We start from the raw sequence: 22,652 nt of genomic DNA on the forward strand, positions 1-22,652 counted from the left end.
AGATTTCCTTAACGCGCCAAATTTTAGATTATCAAGTAGTAACTTCTCTTTAGACACAAATCGCAATTTATGGCAACTTAGAGAACTGATTGAAGGAAAGCAAATTACATGTATATATACATGACATGAATATTTACATACGTTGTTTCTGAAATCATATGGATGATAGATATTCTTGAACATTACAATACCATAATCAATAATTGACATAAAGTGACACTAGCTAGTGATGATAAAGTAGAGAGTACCTTTGCTCTGAGTTTTTTGGCTGGTTGCAAAGGACATAGGAATTTACTATAGCAGATGAATTATTATGTTATTTGTCGTCTTGTTGTGGATTTTGAGAGGAATCCAAAGTTGAAATCATATTGTTTATCACGTGAGTTGTTTCTTCCTTGGACCTCATCATCTCCTCTTTAGCAATAGTAGTACTCTTCAACTTCATGTATGGCTCAAAGAATTCTTTGTTTTCCTTCTCTAGCTCATTCCACACTGCATTCGTTAAACCTATTTTATTTATTGTTGCGTTTTATTATGCTTCATACATGGAAGCCATGAAAGAGGAAATAGAGAGCTTAAGAGAAGAAGAAGAAGAGGAGTGAAAATGATAACTCTCTTATTGAATGAAAGTATATTACACACACTATATATAGGGTATATAGTAACTAACTGTATAACAGAATTAACAGCTAACTAACTAACTTCCTAACTAACTTTCTACTTGTGTGTCATCTATTAGCCCCCCACAAGTTGAACTTTGGTAGATGTTGATCAAGTTCAACTTGGCCTTGAGAAAATGGAAAGGTTTAGGAAGGAGCGGTTTGGTGAAAAAGTCAGCTAACTGATTGATGGAAGTCACAGGGAGAAGCTTCATCATGCCGGCTGAGAATTTCTCACGAACAATGTGACAATCAATATCAAGGTGCTTCGTCCGTTCATGGAAAACGGGATTAGCAGCAATGTGGAGGGCGCTTTGGCTATCACAGAATAGAACTGGGGCTTGAGTGCATGTGATTTTCAAGTCACGAAGCAAGTACAAGAGCCATTGAAGTTCACACGTTGCTGCAGCCAAGGCACGATATTCTGCCTCTGAGGACGAACGAGAAACAGTGGTCTGTTTCTTTGTTCTCCATGAAATAAGGGAACTACCCAGATAGAAACATGATCCTGAAACTGACTTACGTGTGTCTACACAGCCAGCCCAGTCTGCGCGGAAAAGCCTGTCACTTGCAAAGATGAGCTTCGTGGAAAGAATAATCCTTGGCCGGGACATTGTTTGAGGTATCGCAAGACTCTGCAGGCAGCATTATAATGTTGAGTAGAAGGCTTAGAAAGATATTGACTAAGTTGCTGTGTGATAAACGTGATATCTGGACGGGTGGTGGTGAGGTAAATCAGTCTGCCAATGAGACGTCTATATGAAGGAACATCATGGTAGGCAGGGCTAGCATCTTGACAGAGTTTGAATGATGGATCTGATGGCGTGTTAGCTGGTTTGGAGCCAATAAAACCTGAATCTTTGAGGAGGTCGAGACAATATTTTCTTTGGCAAATAGAAATACCACGTTTAGAATGTGCTACCTCTAATCCCAAAAAATATTTGAGAATGCCCAAGTCCTTAATTCTGAATGACTGATGTAGGATATCCTTCATGGCTTGAAACTCTTGTAAGGAATTGCCAGCCAGAATAACATCATCAACATACACAAGTAGGATTGTAAAGGTCGATGATGTTTGTTTGACAAAAAGTGAATGATCAGAAGGTGCTTGAGAGTAGCCATTGGAAGTGAGAACTGAAGTCAACTTGTCAAACCATTGTCTGCTCGCCTGCTTTAATCCATAAAGGGATTTAATGAGTTTGCAGACTTGATTAGGTTTGGAAGTTTGGACACCTGGTGGGATCAACATGTAAACATCTTCATTCAAATCTCCATGAAGAAACGCATTGTTCACATCCAATTGGTGAAGATGCCAGCTATGTATTGAAGCTAAAGCTAGAACCAATCGAACTGTGGTTAGCTTAGCAACAGGTGAAAAGGTGTCGGAATAATCGAGTCCTTCAATTTGGTTGTATCCTTTAGCAACAAGACGAGCTTTGAATCTTTCTATGGATCCATCAGAATGATGCTTTATCTTGTAAACCCAACGACAACCTATAGGTTTCACATGAGGTGGAAGGTCCACGATTTTCCAAGTGCCAGTTTGCTCAAGTGCAGCAAGTTCAACTTTCATAGCCCGATTCCAACATTCAAATTTGCTTGCCTCGGAGTATGACTTAGGTTCATGGTTAGTGGTGAGCGAAAGAGTAAAACGATATTGAGAAGGAGACAAATTATGATAAGAAACGAAATTTGAAATAGAGTGAGGATTACCTGAAGATGATTGGCATTCTGGATCAGTGAAGGCTGTACAGACATAGTCCTTTAAAAAGGAAGGTAAAGTTCTGATTCTGCTAGAGGCACGGATGGGATTTTGTTGATTGGAGTCAGTGGTGTGTTGGTTAGAAATGATAGGAGAAGGTTGATTTGAGTCAGGTGTGGTGGGTGGAGATAAATTTGGGACATTTGAAATGTTGGATTGATCAGTAGGAGAGGTATGAATAGGTATGTCATGGTAAAGGTTTTGATTGGGAGCTGCAGTACTATAGTACTCCCAAGGATGGTTATTGGAAGAGGATTGTTGTTGGTAGGGTAGAATGTGTTCATGATGAGTAACATTTCTAGAGATAAAAATGCTGTATGAGTTTAAATCAAGTAAAATGGATCCTTTATATCCAACAGCATATCCAAGGAACAATGATTTTCTAGCTCTTGCATCTAATTTGGTTCTTTGATTGGACAAGGTGGATGCATAACACAATGATCCAAAGACCTTGATTTGGTTAATGTCTGGTGGTTTGCTATACAGTATATGATAAGGGGATTTATTGTTGAGTAAAGGAGTGTTAAGTAACCCTATTGATTATAAAGGCTCCATAACTGACAGCATAAGACCAATATGATTTGGGTAAATTTGAATGGTGTAGTAAGGCTCTACCTACATTAAGCAAGTGTTGATGCTTTCTTTCAACTCTTGCATTTTGTTGAGGGGACTCAACACATGATCTTTGATGTATAAATACCTTTAGAGGCATAGAATTGAGTTAGGAGAAATTCAGGTCCATTATCAGACCTGATGAACTTAGGACAGGTTTGAAATTGGTTTTCTATGAGAGTCACAAATTGTTGGACATGATTAGAAACTTCAGATTTGTTCTTAAGTAGTATGATCCAAGTAAACCTACTGTGATCATCAACAACTGTCAAAAAATACTTATGATGATGAATGGAATTTGTGGATATAGGACCCCATATATCAAAATGCAACAATTCAAAATTTTGAGAAGCTTTGGAATGACTTAGATTATAAGGCAGTTTCTTATGTCTGGCATAGTGACACACATCACAAACTGCTTTGTTGTCATTGAAAATATCAGGGTACATGTGAGCCATTTTAGAGAGTCTATCATGTGACAAATGACCTAATCTAAAATGCCACAAAGCTTGCTTAGGTATCAATTTACAATTATTGGGAATCGAAATATCAGCATGAGGATTGGATGAAGATATACTTGAAATGCTTGTTTCAGCAGGTATCAGGTCAATACTTGTCTTGAGTCTGTACAAACCTTCCACTTGATTAGCCAAACCAATCATCTTCTTGGTTTTCACATCCTGAATATAACAATCATTAGCAGTAAAAATGAAATTGCAATTAGTGGATTGACACAGTTTGGAAACAGACACAAGGTTAAGAGAAAATTCAGGAGTGAACAATACATTATGCAACTGCAAGTGAGGTGAAAATTGAATTGTTCCTGCATGTTTTGCTAAAACAACTGAGCCATTGGGCAAACAGACATTTATGGGTTTTATTTTGTGATAACAGCTAAACATTTGAAGGGACAAACACACATGATCATTGGCACCTGAGTCTAAAATCCAAAAATCAGGTTTAACATATGTGGAACAAGAGACTGTAGAAACAAAGGATTTACCTGAGTCCTCATTTGGTGTATGACCAATATGAGTGGAAATGTGATTGGCACTAGGGTTGACAGGATGGTTGATAGACAGCAAATTTGTTTGTTGTAACAAACTAATCAGTTGGGCATACTGTTCTTGAGTGATACTAGTACCTGAATCATTGTGAGAACCTTCTGATCCATTGTTGTTCATAGACTGAGTATGATTGTCTGCAGTAGTAGAGGCATTGGCAGATGTTTGTCTTTTGGTGAAATTAGGAGGGAATCCATGTTTGCGATAGCAAACATCAATGGTATGGCCAGTTCTGTGACAAAAAGTGCATACTCTACCATCTTTCTTGTTAGTAGAAGTTCCACCATGAGAATTGAAAGCTTTGGCAGGAAACTTCTTTGAATCATAAGCATTTACAAGTGTATTTGCTTCATCATAAGCTCTGATACCATGTTAAGAAATGTGGTTAGGCCTAACTCAACCCTACAAAACCGGCTTGTAGGGTGAGGATTGCCCCCACTTATAAGGACATGTTCAGGCCATATATTGTCCGATGTGGGACTCTTAACACACCCCCTCACGCCCAGGACTAGACAACTGGAGCGTGGAAATAAATGACGGGTGGCCCGATAGCGGAAACCATAGAAGGTAGCCCACCGGATCTTAAACGAGGCTCTGATACCATATTATGCTTCATACATGGAAGCCATGAAAGAGGAAATAGAGAGCTTAAGAGAAGAAGAATAAGAGGAGTGAAAATGATAACTCTCTTATTGAATGAAAGTATATTACACACACTATATATAGGGTATATAGTAACTAACTGTATAACAGAATTAACAGCTAACTAACTAACTTCCTAACTAACTTTCTACTTGTGTGTCATCTATTACGTTTCATAATGTTATGTCAATATTTATTGTTGCGTTTCATAATGTTATGTCAATTCAACTTATGTATGCACGTGCATGATTGTGTTTGCTTTTATGTTGTATCTTGTAGAGGTGGAAATAGAAAAAATTTGTTTTTTTTTTTTTTAAATACGTAACTAATGTATCAAGTAAAATTTTTCTTATAAAAAGGACCCGATTTTTCATAATAATCATAAACTAGAATTGACATAAAATATTTACTAGGCATTTATTTTTGCTTGTGAAATTTTTTCAGTGCAACCTAAATTATTTGGACATATTATTTAATATGTTATTAAAAAATAATAATCTGACTCCCAATTCCTACCGACAAAACAAATTCTATACAAATGTTAACCTAACCCAAGACTCTGAAACACTTTTAAATACTCCATCCGTCCCAATGAGTGATCTAGCCATTCATTTCACACAGATTAAAAAAAGTGTAAAAAAATAAGATCCATTTCACACAGATTAAAAAAAGTGTAAAAAAATAAGATGGTAGAATTGAAAAAAGTGTATTGAAAATTAAAATGAGTCATTTATTTTTAAATGGATCACTCATCGTAGTCATTGTGGGACGGATGGAATATATATTTTTTAATTCTAATGGACTTCCCTTACCATACCATGGTGAACCATTTTTTTTTAATTTGTATGGTAAAATATCTATTAATCCAAAAGAAGAAGAAAAAAAGAGCAAGGGTAGCATTCTCCATAATTCCATGTCCGCTCTTAGGGGTGGACGCTCTCAGAGATGAGAATATGTCATACTGACCTGCGGAGTCCTATAACCTAACTTATTTAAGATCAGACCTATTTAATAAAGATGTCAAGTTTAGGTTTTTATAAAAACCTATTTTATTAAATATGTCAAATTTAGACTATTAAAAAAGTCTATCAAATATGCTAAATTGGTTGACATTTGTATGCATATATATACTAAAAAAAAATTTAAATATAGCCTATGTATTCATATATATATATATATATATATATATATATATATATATATGGGGATGTATCAAGTAGGAAGAATTTTTAAATAAGAGATAAGAGGATTCAATCATAACCATTGGATTAATCAAGAGAGAGAAATTAAACTATTTATTAAAATATTAATATAATTATTATTTCTCTCTCTTGATTAATCCAATGATTAGCATTGAATCCTCTTATCTCTTATTTAAAAACCTTCCTACTTGATACATTCCCATATATATATATATATATATATATATATATATATATATATATATATATATATATATATATATATATATATATATATATATATATATATATATATATATATATATATATATATATATATATATATATATATAAAAAAGAACAAAGTCTAAACATGTCGACTTATATATGCATATATAGGTTGACCTTTAAAGCTTTTTAACTAATATAGATTAATTGAAAATTTTAATGAAATATAGACTTTTAATTAGGCTTTCTGACCAGACTAAATCAGACTTTTAAAAATGTCAGACCAGATTAAAAAATTGAACCTATGATAGATCATATGTCAGACTTAAACCTTTTAAATTTATCGTAAATCAGACTCAGGTATTCTAAAGTCTTACCTAACCTATTTGTACCTCTATCCGCTTCACACACATTCAATTTTTTTTTCTATTTGGGTACATGTTTATTTTTCTCATGATTTTTTCTCCTTAAGAATATTTGAGATCGAGGAAAATTTGATAGATATTTGAAAGAAGGGTTTTACAAGAAACGTTCCTCATTTTTACAATACGCCTAACATGATGAGATATGTGTAGATCTAGCCATTTATGATGCTCGAATCCTTAAAGCTTAGTGCATGTTTGGTTTGGCTTTTGAAAATGCCAAAAGCAATTCTAGAGGCGTAGAATCAATTCTGGGTAATTTTAAGATGTTTGGTTTGATAAAAGTAGAATTGATTCTGTCTCCAGAATTGATTCTACTTGAAGCTAGAATTTGTAGCTTCTGTCTCCAGAATTGATTCTGGATGATTTTTACACTGTAATTTATTATTCAACTCACTTTTACAAAAATGTATCCAAACATAAATCAATTCTGCTAAACTCAATTCTACTAAAATCAATTCTACCAAACTCAATTCTACTAAAATTAATTCTGTCCACCGCCAATCCAAACACACCCTTAGTTAATCTTTGTAATCTATCCGACGAGTTACAAAGTATATGGGTTAATTAGGAGAACATAGTCTTGCACCATTTGTATATTTAGGATAATAAAAGAATAATCATGTTTTCTTGGTTTGTCTAGTGGGTATGAAGGTTGAGTTTTTCTTTGATGGGATTTGACTTTGTGCGGATTTTATATAATTTCGGATTTGATTTTGTGTAGATTTCATGGAATTTGATTTGTGTCTTGTACGAAACTACAACATGAAGTGTATCTCATCTTCACTCCAATGAGAGACTTTGGCATAATTTAAAGGAATTTTTTATCCACCCTATTCATTCTATGAAAATTTGAAAAATACCCTTTATTTTTGAAAATTTCTTTATTGATCCCTTAAGGGGGTGACCCCAGCGTAAACCCCTAAATACCCCTGCTTCGGAAATGTATTTTCGAAGTAAATATTTTTTCAAAATTTTTTTAGAATTCGGAAGTACACTTTCGAAAACATCAAATAGGGGTGTTTTCGGAGATGCATTTCCGAAAGCACCCTTTTTTGAGTTTCGGAAGTATACTTCCGAAAAAATGCTAAATGGGTGCAATATAAGTATTTTTTTAATCTATTCATCATTGTTCCGTGTACCAACTCATCCTTTAATATATTCAATATGATATTTAGACTTCTAACCATGCAATTCAAAAATCACTATTATATTAGGTTATGCCATACTTTTTGGTAGTACACATCTAGCCATGACAGTCCAAAAATCACTGGTAGTACACATACTTTCTGGCTTTGATGTCCGTGAAAAGTAAAAAAGCTTTCCAATCTAAAATTAAGAAATCACTGGTAGTACACATACTTTCTGGCTTTCAAATCTTTTCATAAATTAAGTTATGCCAAAATTCTTGCCCAAAGATATTCGGAACTGCTTTTCATCATTACCTATCTATCATAGTACAATGACATTTAATTGCATCTTTTCTGCAGGTTAGTTCCTCATCAATTGCATCTACTAATCACACTTTTCAATACTTCTTGACTTCACCAAGTCTTTTTTCGGAAGTATACTTCCGAAACACCAAAAAATGAGTGTTTTCGGAAATGCATCTCCGAAAACACCCCTATTTGATGTTTTTTGGAAGTGCATTTCCGAATTCTGGAAAAAATTTGAAAAAAAAAATATTTCGGAAATGCATTTCCGAAGTAGGGGTATTTTTAGTTTTTCACCAGAGGTCACCAAGAAAATAGGGATGTGGATAAAGAAATTATCTTATTTTTGGAAATTTATTTTTGGACCATCCTATGCATCATTCAATGGTGCGCAAAATTTCTGTCACCCCATTTCAAAACTAAATTTAGTTTCGGAAATGTATATATGAATAGATCAATTCAATATATTGTTTAATGAGCATCCCAGTGAGGTTTCATAAAATGTATTTCCGGAGTAATGAAGTGGGAATTTGAAAAATTATCACCTTTGCAAGTCAGGCATTTTCGGAGATGTATTTTTAGAAATATCAAACGTGATTTTAATAAAACAACCATATGCATGATCTACCCGTTACCTATTTTGTCTTCAAACCCTTCCCAAAAATACTTCAATTCTCAATCAAGATTTTCACTCCAAAACTCCATTCTTGTGTTTCAACACATTAAAAGGAGCAAAAGAAGCTGAAATTCAAGGTAATGTTCATTTATTTCAAGTTTTATTGCTCACATTAACATTTTTTTGAAGATGAAAAAACTTTTGTTTAATCCGGAAATACATTTTTGGACCCTGTTTGAATTTCTTCGAAAATGCATCTTCCGGTCTTGTATCTTTTCATTTTCCAGCTGCCTGTTTTCAATTTTAGTTGTTTTTTAGTATTTTATGTTATTGTTTTCATTAGATATAGGGCACGCAAATGTTTTCCCAAAACTTATTGTGTCTCTGGATGCCAAACGTGCTGTTGTGGTCCTTGTGGAGGAGGTAGATGTTGGTAACCTATTTAAAAATAAAAAAGAGTTTGAATTTCGTGACGAAGGCATCCAAATTGGAGTTTTGTGTTGCAATCGGAAGGTATGATAATGGTTGTGATTGAAGAGGTGCATTTGAGACGATAACATGCGAAAGAAGTGAGAAGTATAGACCCCCTCTCAGGAATTTCAAACGAGATGACCACTTCAAGAAAATATGAGTGTCCCTTTAAGTTGCATAGTTATCTGTTGGCAAATAACGAATGGAGATTTAATATGATATGTGGTTTACATAACCATGATTTGTGTGAAAAGTTAGCCGCTCATCCAATTGCATGTCACCTCATGCCAGAAGAGAAGGAATGTGTTTCAAAGAATATCCCCTGATACAAGATAGAATTTTAGAGGTCCGTATTTTTCTACAACCACTATATATATGAGGCACTTGTCTCATTGTTTCATACCAAAACACATTACACCATAATGAACATCAATTGACATGTCGCAATGTCTACTTTAACAGTGCAAAACCCTCAATTGAATTTAAGATCAATGAGTACACCCCTCTTGCAGATCTGAAATACATACTGCAAAATCTCCTACCATATGGCGACAATTGAAAAATTGTGAAGATCGAGTACCATTCGTCGTCGATTGACAACGAAGGAAAGATTGAGTTCAAAAACTTTGAGCTGAAGACGGATGCAGATTTAAGGGTTATGTGAAATACTTTTTTGGTTTAAAAATAAAAGTTCTGATCGAGGCGGATGTGACGATTTCAAGATCGTTCTAAGATATTAAGAAGATGTCGCAATGTCTACCTGGATATTGAAATGTAATGTTTGATTGATGTTAACATCCCTTATGTAATGTCGAGTTTATGCTATCAATGGTAATTTCATTTTGTCAACTTTTAGTTTTATGTATCTGCTTCAGTAGGCTACAAAAATACATCTCCACGAGGTTTACGGAGATGCATCTCCGGATTAATAATACACAATCATAATGCTTGACTCAAAATCAGCCTTGGTAGTGTGCGTTTAGCGTGTCTGCAAATGCATCTCTGAAATATGAGGGTATAATTGTTATTTCACGTGGTGTATTAGTAACACATAAGGTGCATTAAGAAATTCCCTAATTTAATGGGCTTTGATGACCAATTAGAGGCTCGTTGGGACAAGAGCTAGCAAATTTACAAGCCGACAATAAGGGGTATGAAAAGTTTTTTTAAACCGTGAACGATGTAATTTGTGCCGTTGTCGTTTTAGAATATTTAGTGATTAAGAAAAAGAAACATGTTTCGAGATTTTTGGATATCTTAAAGGCGGCAACAACAATATCCATAGAACTCGTGGGGGTTATCTATTGGGTGACAACCTAATGGCAGTTTCGAAGTCGTGATGGAGGTGTTTTGATGGTCGCTATTGGAGGATCCGAGAAGTCTGGCATACGTTCAGTGGCGACTATAGAGGCCGAATCTCATGGGGAAAATTCATGCTCTTTGAGTATCAAATGCAGTTAATTCAGTTCACGTGTATCGTCAAGCTTGGTCGTTTCGGTTCACGGATATGTTTGTTAATGGGTTGTGTTTAGGATTCTTTAAGGATCTGTTGGATTTCAAAAATTGTAAATATACATTTCCATCATTCTTCTCTTTACAAACTTTAGAACTTCAGAGCTGAAGACATAAATAAGAGTTAGGAATCTTGTTGAAAAACTTAGAGAAACAATGATAGAAATTTCTTGAAGTTCTTGGAATTTGGAAACCCTTAGAGTTATCTAAGGGGATTGGAAAGCACTTATAAACCCATTCAGTTTATGTGATTCTTATATATATATATATATATATATATATATATATATATAGATAGATAGATAGATAGATAGATAGATAGATAGATAGATAGATAGATAGATAGATAGATAGAGAGAGAGAGAGAGAGAGAGAGAGAGAGAGAGAGAGAGAGAGAGAGAGAGAGAGAGAGAGAGAGAGAGAGAGAGAGAGAGAGAGAGAGTGAGAGAGTTTTGAAGTGATTGGAGAATAGTTAGGTAAAAAATAGGTATTTTTTTGGGGAAATGGATCATTTTTTTCTCGTAACTATTTTGTAATCTCTTGAAATATTTTTTGGAATCACAAAGTTGTTCTCCTCTATGGTAGCTCAATTTGATTAATAGAGTAAACAATTTTTACTGTGTTCTTGTCTTTTATTTTCATCTAACTTGTTGGGTATTTGTCTTCACTCTTAGCATGTTAGTGTGTTGCTCGAAGGAATGGATTTTGATTGTCATTGTTTTTTCCCACAGATCAAATTTTTTGAAGTTTTTTAAACTATAAAAAAATTTCACTAGAACTGTTAGAGTTTTCACAACAAGTGATGTCCACCATGGGGAAAATAGAATTTGTTTACTAGTGAGCACCATGAGTTCTAAATGGAAGATCAAGAAGTATTCCAGAGACAAAGATTTTGGATTATGCAAAGTGAAGATGGAAGCATTCTTAACTCAACAAAAGTGTATTGAAGCATGAAATTGGGAGACATCTATGCTTGCACACCTAACACAATAAGAGAAAATTTAGATGATGGACAAAGTCAAAAGTATAATTATCCTGTGATTTAAGGATAAAGTTTAAGGAAAGTCATCAGGGAGAAGACTGCAACTTTGATGTGGGTAAAACTTGGGTCATTCTACATGACCAAGTCTTTGGTTCACATGTTGTGTTTGAAACAACAATTGTATTCATTTTAAATGGTAGATAATAAATCCATAGTAGAGCATTTTACGAATTTTCACAAGATCCTTAAATATCTAGAGAACATTGAGGTGAAGATTGATGATGGGGACATGACTATATTGGTGAATGATTGAGTGTATTAAGATAAGGAATGAGATTAAAAGGATGTCCAAATCAAAGAGATTTGACAAGACAAAATTAAAATGTTTCACTTGTTAAAAAATCAGTCACTTCATGATGGATTGTCCTTAGAGGAAGGGCGATAACGATTATGTTTAGATTGCAATTACCTTAGATGAGGATAGTTATATGAGTGCTAGTGGACTAGTGGTGGGAATTTTAGGGATCGAATAAAGTTGGGTTGTGGACTCCCGTTGCTTTTATCACACGTGTCCAACAAATGGTACTTTGACACTTTGAAGCTGGATGAAGATGGAATAGTTCACCTAGGTGAGAATAAGGCTTGAAGGTTTATAGTACTGATACATTCAAGCTTCAAATGTTCAATAATCATTAGTTTCGTCTACACTACATGAGGTATGTTCTAGAGCTCGATCGAAATTTCTTATCTATAAGTATGTTTAATGATTTAGGCTATTCCACTAGAGTTGAACATGTGGTGTTGAAGATTTAGCATGGTGAAATAATCATGGCTAAAAGGTCTAAAATAAGTGAGTTATATATTTTAGAAGGTTTCAATGTTGTTGTTCATTCATCATCTAGTGAAGACTTTCATGACAATAACAAGCTATGAGATTTAAGATCAAGGCATGGTCGATGTCTGAAGTTATTTTAGATCACTTTAATGAGTTTTGAAGAATATTATGGATAAAAATGCAATTTGTAACACCCGAGCTTTTGATTTATTGAAATTGTTTAATTTAGTATAATTATTTTGTGTTTATTTAATCATGGGGTAATATTAATTAAATGAATATGGGTGATGAGGTGTGTGATCTTGAGGTAGGGGTGTGGAGAGTAATTAGAGGCTGGTAGAGTTTCATTAAAATTATTAGAGTTTATTCTAATAATTAAACTAAGAGTGTTTCATTAGATTTATTTAATTTAATGAAAAAATAAAGGGTTTGGGCAAATAGTGAAAATTATGAGGAGTGGAAGGAAGAAAGGAGTAAGAGGGATACACATTTGGGTTAAAATTATAATTATAATAAGATTTACCCTAATGATATAAATTAGTGGCATAACCTAAGTTTAGGAGTTTTTGGTTATCAGTACGTGGAAAAACCAGAACTTGAGAAAGAAAGGCTCGAGGCTAGAAGACTAAGAGGAGAGAAAGATCTTAGGACTTGGGGGAGAAGAAGATTCATCAAACCATAATTTATACTGTTAGGATAATTAGGTAAGGGGAAGAGTTGATTCAATAACGGGTATATGCATGAGGGGTAGAATGAAAAGTCCTTAACCTCCAATAGGAAGTCTGGTTTTGATTCAATTATGTAAATTGATAATAATTGATTATCTGTTTTGTGATTATTGATGAAATTCATGCACTTTGATTGGTTATATTTTCTATTTTGATGTGTTACTATGTTTACACCATTGATGAGTTTTAAAGCTTCAGAACAATTATGATTTCATGAAAATAAGTGATTGAACATGTGAAAACCGTTGAATTAATATTCTTAAAGTGTATTATAACATGTATATTGCATTTTGGTTATGTTTTGGATGGTTGGAAGTGATTTTGGGAGATTGCCCAAGTCTCTATAATCAAAATTGTGTTCTGGTGTGACTGAATGTCGATGACGGGCGCCATCGACATGGAGACCAAGTCGCCATGGCCCTTTAGGCGATGACGGATGTCATACCCGTGATGGGTAAACCGTCATGAAGCCCATGATCGGTTTGTGGAGTCGGTCATTATTAGAGTTTGACCTAACTCATCCTTACAAAACCGGTTGGTAAGGTAAGGAATGTCCATCTATATAAACTCTTTCAATGATATATCTCCAACCAATGTGGGACTTTAGGATCTTTCTAACACACCCCATCACACCCAGAACTCTTTTAGGGCTTGGTGCATGGATATTAACGGTGGAAGGCCTATGGTCCGATCGATAGACTCTGATACCATATTAGAGTTTGACCTAACTTATCCTTAAAAAATCGGTTGGTAAGCTAAGGAATCTCCAACCAATATGGGACTTTAGGATCTTTCTAACATTCATTACATAGGTGACAATTTGATATTTTGAGGTCAGTGACAGGCACCATGGTGGTGGCGAGCAATCGATATGATACCGGGAAGGGCGTAATTCGCCCAATTACTGAAATTAGCTTGCCGTTTTGATTCTTTGAGTTTTGTTTTGGTTGTTGGCTCACTGTTAACTAATGTTTGATGATGTTTTAGTGTGACTTGATGATTAAACCTGAATTTAATCAAATTATGATTTAATTGATGAATGATGAATATGTGTGAATGTGGTGATGAGGTTGATGTGCTGCTGTATGATCATGATGGCTGATGAGTTATGTTGTTGTTGTTGGAAGATAATAGTTCGGGGGGGTGAGAAACTATTATCGTCAGGTCAATGCAAGTTGTTCATTGTCGGAAGGTACTTTAAACATTATGTTGTTGTTACATTAACGTGTATTTGAAATGCATCCTTATGTAGTTGTTGTTGATAAAAGAGGCAAGTTGCAAATCTCAACAGGGTGGACTGGTGACTTGTCCCCAATCAAATTAGGGTGGATTTGGGGTTCGAGTAGGGTGAACCTCGTTCCTGAGCGAACCAATTGTTAATGATATGGTACCACATGCATATGAGTCGAGTTGATGTTGTGAGTCTCAATGCATAATTTAAATGATGAATATGTGATTGTATTGAGTATGTTGATGGATTGAGTGTGAGAATGAAGTTGTGTGAATGCTGTGATACATGTATTGATGTTTGTATTTTACCTTATAGTTTATGCTATTTATCCTATTGCGCAGCTCAAGTTTGTCCAACTTGATGGTAAAATTATGGATTGTATCTTTAATGTCTATTTAAGAGGTGAGAAGGGTTATGAGCTGTGGCAAATGTAACCTATAAGATCAAATTTCATCGTTCATATATGTATAACTTTTAGCAAGTTTTGTCATGGGAGGAAGAGTAATGACTTTAAGATGAAAGTTTTAGAAGCTATGGCGCAAAAAACTCATTTTAAGGTGGAGTTTCATGTTATGGATACTGGTAGTAATGAGAGAATGATTACATAGGTTGTTGATTATTATTTGACTCATGATGAGGTAAAAAGGTATGTTATATCATTTCAAAGGTATGATTATGTTGGTCTTGGGTGTTATATTTTGAATGTGGCTGAAAGGTTGCAAAGCTGAGAAACAAAGACTTTCAAGGAGGCATTTGAAAAACAAGTGGAGTTAAGCATGGTTGAAAACCATGCTTATGAACCTGTTAGATTACATAAGCAAGAAAATATGGTTGGAATCAGGTGAATGTAAGTGACTGGATCAAGGTTTGGGCATGGATTGAACTTGATCAAGTTGTTGAATAATGATTTCAACATGGTAGAGAGTAGCAAAGTGATTGAAGGGTAAATTGGTATCACCATATTTTAAGTCAAGGTGGAGAATTGTATAAGTATTCCTTAAAACCAAGAACGATGAAGAGAAATGAAACAAATTTCAAGATTCCTAAAAATAAAAAAGTAGAAAAACAACATGAATGTCGACGGAAGACACCTGAGTCGCGGGGGCGGTAAACCGTAGGCTGATTGGAAGTCGGCAGGCGGCGGAGGCTGCGATCGCAAGCAATGAAGCCAAGGAGTCCGATGAAGGTCAGACGGTTGCCACACCATATTGAATTCGACAAGGCAGTTTATGTTCGTCCGACATCAGGTCTGGTTTAGTCGGCTCGGTTGTATTAGATTTGGTTATTTTGTTTTGCGTATCCATTCGTTAATGGATTGTGTTTTAGATTCGTTAAAGATCTGTTGAATTTCAATAATTATAAATATGACTTTATCATTATTGTCTTTACATCCTTCATGACTTTAAAGCTGAAGAGAGTATGAATTCTATTAAAAAACAAAAAAAAGGCAAGGGTACAATTCATTCTAGTTTTTAGAATTTAAAAAGTCCTAGAAAATATCAAGGGGATTGAGAAGTCGTTTTAGGCTTGTGTGTTTTATATATAGAGTTGAAGATTAAGAAACAAATCAAAATTTTAAATGTATTTAAAATTATCAACAAATTTAATATTAAATTTTCACATGTATTTAAGGTCATAAAATATATGATTTGTGATTCCTTTAATGGACAAAAATAGTATATATTAATTTTTTTACAATAGAAACATTATATTATATGGTAAAAAATTATTATCGCATTTTATTAACGTACTAATTTAATGCAAGGAATTAATGAATTTTTGAAGACAAATCATTCAGAAGAGCTCACATTCAAATTTTGAATAAAATAAACTTTTATTTAATTTTATTAAATTCTAAGTAGACTTCAGATTAAGAATACTATTCCCCATAAAGAAAAAAATGACTTATGCCATAAAGTATTATAATTTCAATTTTTGATCAAATTCATTTAGGCTTCTCATCATATCTTTCTTTCAAAGTGTCATATTAATCCAATTATGATCTGAATTGTATCTCTTGATTTTCTCACGCCAAGGATCAGTATAATTAAATTAAGATCATACCCGTGGATGTAATAATTGGATTAATATTTGCATGTTTAGAGAGAGCTTCCATGCATTCTTCCTTAGTCATGTGAAAGATCAAACACTTTTCGATCAGGTGCTGCACCTATAATTAATAAACTCTGTCAACTTGCATGTATGAGAATATATGATCACCATTTAACTAACTATAGGTCACAACAAAAAGATAATTATAGATATAGAGTAACACAAAACTATATATATACCAAGTGAATGTAAGAAGCCGAAGAAGAAGAAGATGAGTCTCCCATGATTCAAACTATAGCTTTTAGTATTGTATTATGTTACAAGATTTGTTGTGCTAAATGTGTAGAGCTAGAAGAAATAAAATGTATAGAATATAAAGTAAGTGAAGCTGTGAGCTGATGCATGAAGAGAGTGGTGGGGATGCATGGGACCCAGTGCCCCACGTGAGAGATAAGTGCTAATTGGTTGGGAGAGGATTAGAGGAGATTCTAAATGACCATTATATTTGTCTTATACTACTACGTAGTATTATCTATAGAGAGAATAATTATATGTTTTTAGTGTAAAATATTTTATACAATCAGTTTAGAATAATATGTACTGATGTTAAAAATTGGTACATGAAATATACATAAACGGAAAAGACAAGGAAAAATAAAATTGTATATAAATAAATTCCTGTTCAAAATATATACAATACACTTGTTCATAACATTGTTCATAACACTGCACAGCAGAAAAATATCCTCTGATATCTGCTAGTCCACCGTCTTCAATAAGGATCATAGCAATTCTTCTAATTCTAACTTGTTCCTGAAAAAATGATAGGATTGAAGTGAGATTACTAAATCTCAGTGAGTTCCCCTATCTTATGAGTTGACTCGGTTCTACAAGATACATGAAATCAGACGATATTTTTCTGTTGTGCAGTGTTATGGACAAGTGTATTGTATACATTTTGAACATGAATTTATTTGTATACGATTTTATTTTTCCTTGTCTTTTCCGCCTATGTATGTTTCATTTACCAATTTTTAGCATCACTACATATTATTCTAGACGTATATGTACGAGGTGTTATAGTACTATTTATAAGTAATCTTTTATATAATTCAAAAAACCAAACATCTATAAAAATTTACGGTTATGATTTGAAGTAGAATTGCTTAACACTGTCGGTAGAATATCTACAGAAATTTTAATTGGTATGCATTGATAGTGTAAAAACTTTTACACCAACAATACATCATTATCATTCAAATGAATTACTTTAATAAAAATTAAAATAAAAGTTAAATATTTTAACAGATCAACGGTTGAGATTCACTGACAGCATAAAACTTCTTTACACAGTCAATGTATTTCAATTAAATTCTAATATAAATGATATATATTTAAATTTCTTATTATTTAATTTTTACTGACAGCATAAAACTTTTTTACACGGTTAATATATTTCAATTAAATTCTAATATAAATGATATATATTTAAATTTTTTATCACTACATGTATTAATAATCATGTAGTGATAAAAAATAATTTTTTAAATGAATTTTAATTATTTTAAAAGATTTAATCGCTAATTTAAAACATAATGTAAAGCTGAAAATGGTAAAGTAATTCTTTTATTAAATATTTAATTTTTAAAATAACTATTTTTTTCAGAAATTTTAAAATGGTAAAATAATTTTTTGATAATGTGTAAGATGGGAGTTTAAAATTGAGGAGGAGTAAGAGGTAAATTATTCAAAGTGTTGGGCTACTAGGCGAAATTTAGTGAAGTTGTGTATCTGTGTTGGGGCAAGCCCACTTCATTCTATATGTCTCTGCTCATGAATAATACAACCACCATTATTGCTATAACCACCACTTCGATCAGCATATGCCACCAAATAGCTTCACAATTTCTGACAGTTCTCGGCAAGCCCGACACAAAATCCATTGAGATGTTGTCCCACTGAGACACAACTTCTATCTTTGTAGGATCAACAACAATACCATCCTTAGAAATCACATGTCCAAGAAAACTGACTTCTTCCAACTAGAATTCACACTTCGACAGTTTGGCAAAAAGTTGCTTCTCTTTCAACAATTCTAACACAGTTCTGAGATGCTTTGCATGTTCTTCCTCACTCTTAAAATATATCATAATATCATCTATAAATACCACCACGAACTTATCGAGATAAGGATGAAAGATCCTGTTCATATATTCCATAAAAACACCGGGTGCATTTGTAACCCCAAACGGCATTACAGAATACTCATAATGTCCATACCTCGTTCTAAAAGCAGTCTTCTGAATATCGTCATCTTTCACACGTATCTGATGATACCCAGACCTCAGATCAATCTTACTAAATACACGTGCTCCAACCAATTAATCCATCAAATCATCAATCCTCGACAATGGATACCGATTCTTGATAGTAACCTTGTTCAATTGTCTGTAATCTACACACAGTCTCATTGAACCCTCTTTCTTCTTTACCAGTAACACAGGCGCACCCCACGGTGAAACACTAGGACGAATAAATTTCTTCTCAAGCAATTCCTCTAACTGCTTCTTCAGTTCAGCCAATTCAGACGGCGACATACGATACGGTGCCATCGACACTGGACTAGTTCCCGGAATCAAATCAATAGAAAACTCCACTTCTCTTTCCGGTGGCAATTCATTCACATCTTCTGGAAAAACTTCTGGAAATTCACACACTACTGGTAATTCGCTACTCTACTCGCCACTTTCTCCTTCACATTCATCAATGCAAACAACATAAACACTGTTGCACCATCTCCGATAGCCTCATTCACCTGTCTAGCTGTCATCTCCAGATCATCATTACTAATCTCTTCAGGAAAAATTACTGTCTTCGCAAAACAGTTGATATGAACACGGTTGAATTCCAACCAGTTCATTCCCAGGATTACATCAAGTTGCTTCAACGGAAGGCACACTAAGTCCATCCCGAATTCTCTACCAAAATGTCAACCGGACAATTCAAGCATGCAGACGAAGTAGTTACTGAACCCGACGCAGGAGTGTCAATAACCATACTTCCATTTATATCAGATATCTCAAGATTCAACCTCATAGCACAATCCAAAGAAATAAAAGAATGAGTTGCTCCAGTATCAATAATTGCAACTAAAGGTGTGCCATGAATGAAACACGTACCTTTAATCAACCTGTCCTCTGGAGTAGTCTCTGACCCGTTCAAAGCAAAAACCTTTCCTCCTGATTGGTTCTTCTTTGGCTTAGGACAATTAGGACTGATGTGACCTTCTTCTCCACAGTTGTAACAAGTCACAACCCTCTTCTTGCAGTCAGCAGCAATATGACCCACTTGGTCACACTTGTAACACTTCTTCTGATCAACCTTGCATTCATTCCTACGATGTCCCATCTCACCACAATTGTAACACCTGATACGAGCACTGGAATCTCCCCCACTGGGTTTCTTCCAATCAACAGGTTTACCTCTACCATATGGCTTACCTCTATCCATATGTTTCTTTCCTTTTCTGTCAACCAACTCGCGAGAGTGAGATGACCTCAGCTTGATGTTATCCTCCTCAAAAATCCTGCTACAATCTACCAGATCAACAAACCTCCGGATTCTCTGGTACCTGATACCCTGCTTGATCTCATCACGAAGACCATTCTCAAATTTGACACATTTCGAGAACTCACTGGCTTCGTCATCATTGTAGTGCACATAGTACCTTGCCAGTTCCACGAACTTGGCAGCATACTCCGGTACTGACATATTGCCTTGAACCAGTGCCAGAAATTCAACTTCCTTTCTTCCCCTGACATCTTCAGGAAAATACCTCCTCAGAAATTCCCTCCTGAATACAGTCCAGGTAATTGCTGTACCACCAGCATCAAGCTCAGCCCTGGTTGACATCCACCAGTCATCAGCTTCTTCAGATAACATGTGAGTGCCATATCTCACCTTGAGATCCTCAGCACAGTCAATGACTCTGAAAATCCTCTCGATCTCCTTAAGCCATTTCTGAGCACCCTCAGGATCATGCGTGCCCTTGAACAATGGAGGATTGTTCCTCTGGAAACTGTTCAGTTGTCTGTCAGCACCAATCACAGCTCCATTGGCATTCCCTCCTAGCACACCAGCAATCATGCCCAGAGCCTCAGCGATAGCATCATCGTTTCTTCCTCCTCTTCCAGCCATTGTTCTGCTTACACAAACAATCCAGTCAGAACAAAAGTATCGACAAATAACTCGTATTAGTCGCATACACAGAAAGACTGACACTAAGACTCTGGTCACAACGACCGAGTATGCTCTGATACCACTATTGTAACACCCCTCTAATAACCCGCGGCAGTTAAATAAGTATTAATCAGAGTAAACATGCAAGAGGTGTCACAATTCATAAAATGAAGAAAACACACGTTGGTACATATCATGCATTCACTGAAACAACTGAAATTATAACTCATTAAATAAAATCATGTTATACACAGCGGAATTAAAAGCACAGAGTCAACATTCATCATTAATGTATCCGACTCAACCAACAAAGCCAATTAGAGTTATAATCAACTCAAAACAAACGTGTTCCCAGTGTTACATCTACCAGAGCATGACACCGACACTATAACTAAAAACCGACTTATGAGCTAATCCTCACCAAGTCACGCCGCTATCCTCAATCTGAAAAATGACAACAAGTAAGGGTGAGTCTCATCACAGTTAACCAATGTTATTGCATCATAAATAATAACACTTCATAGTTATATCATTCACCCAATTGTTTCATATCCAGACAAAACGTCATTCACACATCCACAAATAAACAGACAAGTCATCATATAACATATATCATCATGCTATAAACAAATCATGCACATGTATGAAACTGAAACTATGCATGTGGTACCAATCGTCACCAGTGGAAATCATCCACCGACCGATCTATCATCATCCAGATACGGCCCTGCCAGCACAAATTCCTCACAATGGGAATTCTGCCCCTCGCTGAATCCTCTCATCATATAGGATTCAGCCCATGTGTATGAATGCATGCAACATATATATAACATACTTTCATCATTACCATTCTATGAGTAGCATCATCTATACTCATTTCATCATCATCATCGTCAATACTAAGCATGTTCATATATACATTGACATCATTCAATACAATCAATCATCAGTAAACCACAGAATCACATCACAAGGTTTACACAATCTCAAACAGCATACAAACAGGCCTACAAATCGAAAGTTACACATCATCGAACTTTCCAGAAAAATCACAAAACAGAAATTTCACATACAGGAAGCCATACGCGTATCATAGGGCCCATACGCGTCCATACGCGTATCCCCTTGCCTCATACGCGTATCATACGCATCTCAACAGAATCAGATTTTGCCTATAAGCAACATCATACGCGTATCAGTCTTGCCATACGCGTATCACCAAAATCATTTTCCTCTTTCAAAATTTCCATACGCGTATGAGCATCCTCATACGCTCTCATACGCAAAACACCAGTACGTGGTATTTGGGACAGGGCAACTGCGTATCATACGCGCATAGCCCATTGGGAGTGTCCCCCATACGCGTATGACCTCATCCCATACGCGTATGGCACTGTTTCATACGCGAAACACCAGAAAATGCCCAGAACCTGCAGAATTCGTAACAGTCCAAAACCCATTCGTTTTTACTCATACCAGTCCACGATTTTGAGTCTAAAAACTAGAAAAAATCACATCTAAACAGTATACGAATTCGTCCATAACCATAGTATATGATCCCATAATCAATTTCATGCATCATACCCTAAATCTATCAGTTATTAGGGATTAACAGTCCAAATTCAATGATGAACACAGATGAAAATTCAGAATATAGAATCAATGGATCCAATCATACTCCTAATCCATACTATCACCCATAATACGATAAAAGAGATTAAACGGAGAGTCTCCCCTTACCTCAGATAAAAGTCTTGGTTCTTGGTCTCTCCCTCTACAGTTCTCCTTCACGTTCCTTGTTCCCAATTCTGTTCTTTCACGTTCTTTCTTTGTTTCCCAATTTCCAATTATTTTATGAAAAATAATAATATTGAGATTAGTGAAAGCTTTACTAAATTACACCCCATCTTTACTATTTCCTCACATGGCCCAAATGCTTTAAACCATTATTTATTCATTATTTCCTCAAAATCCTTAATAATT

The 22,652-nt window shown here is 34.9% G+C and overlaps 1 protein-coding gene across 1 annotated transcript; it reads right to left on the minus strand.

Moving 5' to 3' along the window:
• Positions 1-10: 10 nt before the first annotated feature.
• LOC131649077 (uncharacterized) lies at positions 11-16,789 on the minus strand. The gene is made up of 3 exons (XM_058918822.1): positions 16,670-16,789; positions 16,443-16,548; positions 11-492 (listed from the first exon to the last, which is right to left on the minus strand). Exons 1-3 carry the CDS (start codon positions 16,712-16,714, stop codon positions 317-319), a joined length of 327 nt encoding a protein of 108 aa, XP_058774805.1. The 5' UTR covers positions 16,715-16,789; the 3' UTR covers positions 11-316.
• Positions 16,790-22,652: the final 5,863 nt, after the last annotated feature.

The sequence above is a fragment of the Vicia villosa genome, linkage group LG2 (genome assembly GCF_029867415.1).
Source record: "Vicia villosa cultivar HV-30 ecotype Madison, WI linkage group LG2, Vvil1.0, whole genome shotgun sequence".
NCBI classification, from domain to species: domain Eukaryota; kingdom Viridiplantae; phylum Streptophyta; class Magnoliopsida; order Fabales; family Fabaceae; genus Vicia; species Vicia villosa.

Bases quoted from the DNA above. Each gene is read 5' to 3' on its own strand.
- LOC131649077 (XM_058918822.1), bottom strand. From the start codon at position 16,714: ATGGGAGACTCATCTTCTTCTTCTTCGGCTTCTTACATTCACTTG. The intron at 16,549-16,669 runs GTATATATATAG...TATTAATTATAG, and splicing joins CGGCTTCTTACATTCACTTG to GTGCAGCACCTGATCGAAAA. The intron at 493-16,442 runs GTATGATCTTAA...TAACGAATGCAG, and splicing joins TCCAATTATTACATCCACGG to TGTGGAATGAGCTAGAGAAG.